The sequence below is a fragment of the Pleurodeles waltl genome, chromosome 12 (genome assembly GCF_031143425.1).
Source record: "Pleurodeles waltl isolate 20211129_DDA chromosome 12, aPleWal1.hap1.20221129, whole genome shotgun sequence".
In the NCBI taxonomy this organism is placed as follows: domain Eukaryota; kingdom Metazoa; phylum Chordata; class Amphibia; order Caudata; family Salamandridae; genus Pleurodeles; species Pleurodeles waltl.
In genome coordinates this window covers 193,833,386-193,844,011 of record NC_090451.1, presented here as the reverse complement: position 1 = coordinate 193,844,011, position 10,626 = coordinate 193,833,386, and the positions used below count along the sequence as shown (strand labels likewise).

At 39.8% G+C, this 10,626-nt stretch overlaps 1 protein-coding gene across 1 annotated transcript in view; it reads left to right on the top strand.

Moving 5' to 3' along the window:
• The first annotated feature begins 566 nt into the window (after positions 1 to 566).
• CA5A (carbonic anhydrase 5A) overlaps positions 567 to 10,626 on the top strand; it is a 312,741-nt gene continuing 302,681 nt past the window's right edge. Inside the window, exon 1 of the mRNA XM_069216726.1 lies at positions 567 to 762. Within this exon, the coding sequence (XP_069072827.1) occupies positions 636 to 762 (127 nt within the window). The 5' untranslated portion in view covers positions 567 to 635. The remainder of the gene's footprint in view (positions 763 to 10,626) is intronic.

Here is a 10,626-nt window from a genome sequence, read left to right as displayed (position 1 = left end):
ATATCAATATATGATTAATACAATGAAGTTTTATTGTTATTGTTTTAAGGATTATAGTTTTATTATTACAATTAATAATCATAATTATTTTAAAGTATATTGAATGTAACCTACGTGGCGGAATTCAATTTATTTTTCACATATTATGATGAATTTGTATGATATTTATCAAAAATATGAAAACCATTATTTTTTTCAGCTATGATTGCTAACCCAATATTATCAGACAAAAGGCAAAGAGTGAAGACTTGTGATCACATAATTTCTATCTCTATGCATCCATACCTTGCCAAAAACTCAAGCTAAAACTCCCCCACCCCCAGTGGTACCAATGGCCTAAATTTGGGTGTGGGTCCACGCTCCTCGCCTTTCTGTAGTCCACAGGTGTAATTTTCTGCCTTGCCTAGGTCTGACCTGTCAGTGTTACTTCTAGGTAGCTGTGCCATTGCGCTGTCTCTGGTCTGCAATTTCCCAATCCGCTTCTTGCGTGACACACTCTGCAGCGCCTGATCTCTGCTGTCAGTACATGGGCGTGTCTTTTGGCTCTAAGTGCACTAGGGCTCCGGACAGGCTGCCAGTCTGGGGAGTCCCTGGCTGAAGTTGCTGCTGATGCTGTAGCGCGCCCGCCTGGCACCATGAGAGCGCTCGTGAAGCTTCTGCCCCGGGCATTGCTCAGGGCTGTCCGGGACCATCGCTGCTTCCCCGGGAGAGCCTGCAGCCTGGCAGCCTGCTCCAGCACCCTCCAGCACACGAAGGCGCCATGTGAGTACCGGAGACGCAACTTCAAACACTTCACTAATTGCAGAGTATGCCCCATCCTACTGCACCCAGAGGAGAGTGAGGGAGCGCATGGGGGCCGCTTATAACTCCACCTCCACACGGGCTACGGGTTTATCCTTTCGGCTAGTGGAGAGTGGCGACCGCGTAAGCATAGATACCGGTTTAAAACTGTGCAGGGAGGAGTGGTGAGTACCACCTTTCTTCATGCAGTGCAGAGTGATGGCAGCGTCTGCACGATGCGTCCCGTTCTAATACTTCATCCTGTGCAAAGTGAGGGCAGCGTGTACACACGTTGGTACCGATTTGAGACTGCGTGCAGAGTGATGGCACCGTGTGCACACGGGGTACCTACCGCTTTGAGACTTCGTGCAGAGTGGTGGCACCGTGTGCACACGTTGGTATCGCTTTGAGACTTCGTGCAGTGATGGCACCGTGTGCACACGTTGGTACCCCGGAGCGATGGCACACGTTGGTGCCGCTTTGACACTTTGTGCAGAGTGATGGCACCGTGTGCACACGGGGTACCTACCGCTTTGAGACTTCGTGGCACACTGTGCACACGTTGGTACCGCTTTGAGACTTCGTGAAGAGTGATGGCACCGTGTGCACACAGGGTATTGCTTTGAGACGCAGCGTGATGGCACCGTGTGCACATGTTGGCATCGCTTTGAGACTTCGTGCAGAGAGATGGCACCGTGTGCACACGTTGGTACCGCTTTGAGACTTCGTGGAGAATGAGGGCACCGTGTGCACACAGGGTATGGCTTTGAGACGCAGCGTGATGGCACCGTGTGCACACGGGCTTTGAGACGCAGAGTGATGGCACCATGTGCACACGGGGTACCGCTTTGAGACGCAGCGTGATGGCACCGTGTGCACACGGGGTACCGCTTTGAGGCTTCGTGCAGAGTGATGGCAACGTGTGCACACGTTGGTACCGCGGAGTGATGGCACCTCGTGCACACGGGCTACCGCTTTAAGGCTTCGTGCAGAGTGATAGCACCGTGTGCACATGGGGTACCGCTTTGAAATTTCATCCTGTGCAGAGTGAGGACAGTGTGTGTACACGGGGTATAGATATCAGAGTTCATGTAGTGCAGACTGAGTGCAGTCTGGGTACATGTGGGTACTACTTTATAACGCCATCCGGTATAGAATAAGGGCAACATATGCAGAGGGTGTACGGAGTTATGACTTTTCGCTTACCTTCATCCATCACCTATGCATGTATGGAGTTGTGACTTTACCTCCATCCATCACTTACGCCTCTCACTTGCACACCTCAAGTGCTCTTATTACTTGTGCACCTCTCTAATGATCTTGCCCCATGCCATTACCTATTCAGTTGTGCGTCCCATAACCTGTGCATCTCACTTGTGTACAGCGACTGGCCAAAATATTGTGTCAAAAACATTGTCAAGTAAAAAGTATGGTAAGACCGAATATAGAAGACTATTGTCTTTTATGTATACAATATCGTTTTTTTTTAAAGATTGTTGCCTATAACATTGTTCACTTCAATACAATTTTATTAAATTTTTACATTAACTTAAGACAGTTTAGTTATTGAATTAGTTGTATTTTTGTATTTTTTTAGGCGTTAGTATTATTCTAATAATCGTTTTATATTTGTAGTATCGCTAGTAAGTTTTAATGTGCAATTATAATGTTTTTGCAATTAGTTAGTAATTTATATTGTATTAGCATGTTGTTGGCTATGTAGTGGAACAGGGTGGGAAGCCCCCTAAATTTTCTTACTCTGGAGTGGGAATAGTAACTCTAACCCCTTCAAAGGCCAACTCCTTCCCTGATTTTGTTTATGTTTGAGGGGGAATATTGAATATAACCCCTCCAAAGTCCAACACTTTCCCTACTGATGTTTGAATTGGAGTGGGAATAGCAAATCTTAACCTGTCAAAAACTAACACATTTTCTACTGTTGCTTACGTTGAAATGTGAATAGCATATTTAACCCCTCTAAAGTATAACACTTTACCACGTTTGCGTAAACTGGAGTTAGAACAGTAAATCTGACTCCTTTGGAGTCCAAAACCTTTTCTACTATTGTTTATTTTTAATTGGTGTTATTTTCTCATATTCACGTTCGTCTTTCATGTTTATATTATTGATAAAAAAACTATATTTTTATTAACCTTTTATTTTGTTTTTCATTCGTTTTACTTTTTAAGTGTGATAAATGTGTTTTTTAATATGTTTGCTAATTTTAAATTGTAAGTTATGGTTAATATTTATAATGTAATTTAAAAAAATTATTTAAATATTGTTAATATTTAGTCCAAAGGTGTAATACTGTGCCTGGAGTGGTAAATGGCTTTTGTCATTTTACAGCTCGGCGAGGATGACACTGTGTCAATCCTATGCTTAAAGATTTTGCTGTACAAATGGCAAAAGACTTTGTCGCTATATAGCTCGGCGGGGATAGCACTGTGCTGATCCTATGCTTAAAAACTTTGCTAGATAATCAGACATTTGAGGTGAGCAAATCTAGAGTGTCGTTGGTGTTGCAGGGTGCTCCTTACTAGAGCAGCTCCCCACCTAAAATTGGGAACTTCCCAGAGTTCTCCTTTGTTTTTTCTATTTTTTTATTTGTTTCATTTTTTCTTATAAATATATGTTTATTCATTTTAATGTTTAGGTTATTGGTCATATTTTTAATGCAATCTATTTATTTATAGGCTTATTTGCATGACTAGTAAAAGCATTCATTTTGCTTACATTATTATTTTATACTGTAAATGCATTACATATACTGGTATATTTATGAATATTTCTATTTTTTGTCAATATTCTGTCCCACGTAATTTTTGACTTGTTATTTTGGTAGTTTGCATACAAAGTATGTAAACTCCAAATTTTCATATTTTTGTAGACCATATTTTGATACCATATTCTGGTGTCACAATATTGTTGTTCTTGAAATTCTGTTGAAGAACCCTTGTGTACACACTACTGCTTCACCTCACTACTAATCTTCCAAATACGCATCATACTCAATACCTGTTTATATGGTTTCTCCTTTTTTTTCACTGCATGTGAATACCAATGTTAACATTATATTGGCTATGAAAATGTATATTAATGAACAAATTAATGTTATTATTTAGGGAATACCTCTAAGGCTTCAAAGAGCTTCAAACCCATAAGGGTGGACACTCAGATAGTACACCTATGGAAGAAAAGCACACTGGAAAGTACAAGTATCCGCTTCATGTGGCTCAAATTCTTATTTTGTATTCCATTTCTATTTAGCTTCCTCACATGTAATGCAAGGTAGTTGTGCAACAATGTAGAAGCCATAATATTTTGCAAACTGTTCCTGCAGCAATCACATCTTTTAATGTCAACATGTTAGTTGTACTTGTATTCTCTTCATTTATGTGTTTAGTCATTTAAAATGCCATATAGACCACCAACCAGGCACAAAGCACACTCAAATGTATGTATGTGTATAGCATTCCTAATGCTAAGCCTTGCAAAAACACAGCAGAGCACTGTACATGGTCAAAGACAAACTCAACAAGTGATAGCAGAGTTAGCTCAGTTGAAAATGGGTTACACATTGTGATGTAATGTTCTTTGAAGAGGAATGTACTCTACTCTAAACTGGAGCAGCAACCCATGGAAGCAGGTATGTTGTTACTGATCCTGCGTGTACAGATGTAAAGACCTGTTGTCTTGTTTTTTTTCTTTTTTATTCTTCTTAGTGTGCAGCCTGCTATTGTACTTGCACCGGGCGTGCTGAGAACCATCAGAGATGGTGAGCTTATCTGCAAGATAAGTAGGGATGCTGATAGTGATGGCTTTGTAAATGATGCATCTGGTTGGGAAGATGGTACTGGCAGACTAAGGGCCTGATTCTAACTTTGGAGGACGGTGTTAAACCGTCCCAAAAGTGGCGGATATACCACCTACCGTATTACGAGTTCCATAGGATATAATGGACTCGTAATACGGTAGGTGGTATATCCGCCACTTTTGGGACGGTTTAACACCGTCCTCCAAAGTTAGAATCAGGCCCTAAGTGATCCAATGGAGTTTCACCAAGAGGGGGTGATGTGGTCATATTTCTTCAGGTCCTGGGTGAGATGTGCTGCAGTGTCTAGGATGCCGCTAAGGGGAACCAGTGTAGAGTCAGGGGTGTTATGGAGAAGGGAATTATCACCATCTAGATGTGAGAGTAGGAAAGCTTGAACAACAGTTCTGAAGTTGCTTTCTTGAAGAAATGGTTTGACTTTCTTTAGAAGAAGAGCTCATACCAGGCCCCCTTTGTTTTTTGGCAGTGTGTTCCTTGAGGATGGGGTTGACGGCTAGGGTGAATCCAAGTGACTTGCCATTTGGCGAGAGTTAGGGTTAAGAGCCACCAAAGTTCATGTCATTGAGTCAGGTTTGTACTGTGTCATGATTATTGGTCTTGGAAATTAACAGTATCTCTGTATTGGTTTGCTTGAAGTTCAGGTAGGTGCTGGACATTGAGGTCTGGGTGTTGTGCCAGCAATGTTTGAGGCATTGGATGTCTGAAGCAGGAAAGCCATGCAAGAGTCAAGAACATAGGCATAATTTGGGTGAGAGCTGTCCATTGTCATATGTTGTGTGCATAACTTTCTAGACTGCAAAGGGCTCTAAACTGATAACTGATAACATTATTCCAGAAAAGGTGGGACTGGCTGCAGTGTCACACATGAAAATGTGCCACACAACTATGTGATGTGTATTCTTACACATGTTTGAAAAATGTTACATGTTGTAAACACAGACCCCTGTTGCTATTAGGGCATGCAGAAGGTGCGTAATACAAGTGAACTGCGTTAGGAAAATTACCAGGAGTGATTGAAAAGAGTATGTATTTATAGTGTGTTTAAATATATTGCAGTTCCTCTCCTGCCGGCAAGGCATTTTGTCAAGGTGTGTAAAACTGAGTTACTCCAGTTATTCTTTCCATCGTTCAATAGTTTGAATATTATCTACAACTGACATTTTAATTGCAATCTTCTCTTGATACCCATGATGGGGCAAGGTGCACGTTAAGCAGGCAGAGAGAAAGCATGGAACCTTAAGGCACCGCTCAAGGAACTATACATTGGTGTGGAGGCACAGTCTATTTCCAAATGAAAAAAATGATCACTAGCCAATGCAAAAGAAGAGAGTCAACATTTTCACTATATCACAGGTTGTAGACTACAGTATTGAGGGCCACAGAGAGTTTTAAAAGCATGTAATGCCCGATTCCCCACTTCACCCATAGTCTCTAGAAGGTTGTTCATTATTTCTATCAACATAGTCATGGGTTTGTGCTTACGTCTAAGACTAGATTGATTTCTTTGAGTAAATCAAGGTAGGACTATAATTGGCTAGAGGACACATTTTCTAGTGCTTTGCTAAAGATTGGTCATCCAGTGACAGGCTGGTAATTGTTCAGATCAGCTGGACTTAAATTCCCTTTTTAGAGGAGGTCTGATGTCTGCTCTTTGCAGTTGTTTTATAAATATTCTTTATTCAAAGGCTGCATTTAATATTGAAGGGTTGATATAAGCAAAGGTAATGTTACATTTATTGAGCAGCCATTCTAACACTAGATCAATTATAGCATCAGAGTGTTTTAGCTTACTCAACAGGTTGTTAGCATGTTCAACTGGTATCTGAATGGAATTAAAACATTACTTTTTTTGTTCACTAATCATATGTGTGTTTGCTTTAGCTGGTGCATGTAACAAAAGTTCCAAGTTCTTATGTTTGTTCGGGAATTCAAATTAGCCTGGATGCCCTATATGTGGACAGTAAGACAAGAGGATGTACTAATGATCTTCTTTAAAAAACAATTACAATTACTACAAAAAGACAATTCAAGGCTGCCACATCTCACCGCTTTTCTTTCAAATTGTTATGAACCCATGGAAATGAAGAAAGAGAATATTAAAACCTTTGGAATCAGATGTGATGAGTTATATCTGGAACTATAGCTTTATGTTAATAATGTGAAAATAACCTTGAATGATCTTCTTAAGCAAATTCATGCTTCACTGGGGGTACCAAGACTGTAGCTCCTCTCAGGTTGAAGAGAACAAATTTGCTAGGTTCTTACTGGTTGTCCCTCAAAACAATTCAACCTATGCTGTCCATGAGGAATTACACCAGATATATAAACGAATGGTCTAATAGTGGGAAAGAATCTCTAAACTTGAATTACACACAATGAGACTATTAGTCAATCATCAGCAAGGAAAATTAATTAGAGTATTTATTAATTCATTTGTTTGCAAAAAAGGACAAAAATCATTGATAAAAAATCATCATGAATACATATAAACAAAAATATTCAAACACATGCTATCAAAACCTATATATCAAGTAGTTCCTCATTGCTCACCTGATTTGAAGACGATGTGTTTAAATACATAAATTATACAATAATCCACATTTAAGCGATAGTAGTATTCCATACCACATCTCAAATTCTATAAACTTTCCATCCTTATTCCTAGAGAGATGTGTTCCACAATCCTTAAAGGTAAAATAAAACTTCCTTACAACCTCTCAATGTATCACAAAAGTCGACCCGTTTCGGCCCTCTCACTTTTGGGCCTCATCAGGACTATTGGAGAGAACAATGTCTTTTATTCTCGGCTCACCAAACTTCCGCAATCTGTACTTTTAAATTATTTCACTAGCTGTGATTTGTCTCCATCTGGGGACACTCCTGTTGGCGGGGCCTGCTGTGCTCAGAGCCTTCCATAAACTCATCTCTCTCAGGCGGCGATGATTGACTAATAGTCTCATTGTGTGTAAATCAAGTTTAGAGATTCTTTCCTACTATTAGACTATTTGTTTATAAATTGGTGTATTTTCTACCCGGGTATAGTAGGGTTATATGGGTAGATCCCTAGTCGTTACTTTCAGTCCATGAGGAAGTAGGCCTCAAATATATTCTGGACACTATCAAATTTAGGCCATTGCTATGGTGGATTTCTATCTAGTACAAGAGTAAGACAGTCCTGAATAGATTATTAGGGACTGCCTTTCCCTGATAATATTAGAAAGATCCCTTGGCTGACTTAGGTCAAGACTGGTTTCACAACCTTGGGTCGTCCAAGTTTGTTTTCTTGTCCTGAGAAAATTGTTAAAGTAGATTATACTTTGATCAAACAGAAGTTTTGAATTCACACTATTGTGGACAGGGAAGGATTGAATCACAGAAGCTTGCTGTGCATACCCACTGTCAGATAAAAACTGTACCCTCCACTGAGCCATATCTGATGTGGGTAATAATGTGTATTACTGCCATCTTTTACCAGGTTTAGGCTGGCCCTTTTTAACCACTGATAGCTTTCCTGAAGGCTGGGTCACCCAGGGTACCCTTGTCCCTATGAATGTGACAAAATCTTATCCCAGACTGTTATTGTCAGAGTCACCAGATCCTCGGAGTCTGCGCACGTTCCCAACACGTCCACCACTGTACAGCTCCAAGACTCTGATAGATAAATCACAGTGGCTAAGAGAGTTCAAGAGGGGAAGAGGGGATTAGGAAGGGAAACAGCAGGGAAGGAGACCTGTAGTAAGAAAAAGGTTAGAACACACAATATGAAAATTATATCTCCTGAAATCAAAACTAGACTATGACTCTAAGCATAGTCATTCTGAAAACATAAACAATCTAAGAATTAAGTTTAAAATGACTTAGTTTCAAGATGGCCGGATACCTGTAAGGGAACCAAGATGGATTAAATGAAAACTCTCTTGTTCAAGTACTTTCCTTTACATGAGGATCAGAAAAACATTCTGACTAAATTTTAAACCAGTCATATAAATCCTTTTTTGAGAATGCATACTAGGACAATACAGTATTGCATCTAGACACTCTGATCTTCTGTGTACTCTTAAAATGTTTCAACACAAATTGCGCATATTGTAGATTTATATATATATATATATATATATATAGTAAACACCATAAAAGGATTGTGCACCATGAAGAACACAATATGGATTTAGGAAAAACAAATCACATAACTTGTCAACTCGAATATTACATGATAAATATCTTAGAATAGTGGCATACAATAAACAACATCAATTAAACTTGAGGAGAGAATCGTTCGTCTTGCTGATTCGAGTGTCACCATGTAAAAAGCCAAGAAATGGTAGTACGCAATGAATATCAAAGTCAAATCATCATTAAACGAATCGCGCGTCTTGCCGATTCGTAAACCACGATGTAAATGCCAAGAAATAACAGCTCACAATGAATATCAAGATCAAAGTACAATGAAACGAATTGCGCGTCTTTTGCCGATTCTTAAGCCACCATGTAAATGTCAAGAAATGGTAGCGCGCAATGAACAACAAAGTTAAAACACCATAAAACTAATTGCGCGTCTTGCCGATTCTTAAGCCACCATGCAACTGTCAAGAAATGGTAGCATGCAATGAATAACAAGATTAAATTATCATGAAACGAATCGCACATCTTGCCAATTCGCAAGTCACCCTGTAAATGTCACAAACACTCAAGCACATATTTCACACGCGCAAAGTACTCTGTCAAATCATAAAAGAATTGGGCCCAAGAACATGAGAGTTCTCGATAACGGCATCGGGAGGCCAGCCCAACCACCGTCTTACCGCCCAGAACAAGGATCTCCAAATGAAGAATGAAAGTCAGATGTCTGGAAGATCAAATAGGCCACCGGGACAGGAGCTCAGGAAGTAGCTGCTGCTCTGCACCGGGACCTCTGAATAGTGAGCACTTGGAGCTGGGCGGTCTCCTTTTTATAGAGTCTTGGCCCAGCCCTCAACCACACCCAGGCATGTTGCAGGGAAAGTCTCTAGAAAGCTCTGGAAAGGGACCACACCCTAACACACTCTGAAAGCCTGCAGCAATACATTGCAAATGAACAGCATTTGTAAGCACATTAAAAATAAGTCTTCAGGATTGAACTCTGCAATGCAAAAGGTTAAACAACAACATATCAGCACAATGCATAAATTACGTTGTTTTGAGAATGCTGGGTTTTTGCATTCTAGTCGCCAATAGAGCACGCACTGCCCTGGTGTTGACAGTTATCCATTCAGTATTGTTGTGCCCTTTTGATACCTTATCCAGGAGAACATTTTTAATGCCTATCTTAAAGGCCCTGAAATTCACCCAAGAAAGGCCTGCCATGTTGTTTATTTTTATGCTTGGAGATGCTCAAATATTTGTGAACGTAAGAATTTTTCTAAGCAGTATTGTTAAATTTCAAGAGGCCTGGCCTTAACTTGGTGTCCACAAGGGTGGTCATCTGAGGTTTTTACCTGAAGATAACATCTGTCTGTAACCTTGATTAAAAAGATTTATTTATTTGACTGGCTGTGTACTATCGCTTATTGCACTGTTGTTATGTACTTTGTTCTTTTTCCTCTATTGTTTGTGGCTTTTATCTCCCATGGACAGTTGTTTGAAACGCTGTGCAGAAAGATTTGTCTGTTCCTGAGGTTGAACAGCTGTATGCTGATGCTTATTTCATCGTGGTCATGCGCTTTGTTATTTTTCTTGTTGTTTTTTTTAACGTCAAGGTTATGTATTGCTTGTTTTATTTCATTTTATGTATCTTTTATGATTATATCTATTTGAACCAAATAAAGAATTTTACTACTACTAATGCTTCACTGGAATGATGTCTTTAAGAAAGTTGTCTGGCTGCAAAATTAATTGGAACAAATCTTTCATCTCACCACTATATATCCACATCTAAGAATCATCAGGATGATTTTCACCTGTGATAGATGGATGTGAAGTATGTGATAGTAAGTGTTCCATTTGAACTTCAAAATATATTTTAATCTAACTAG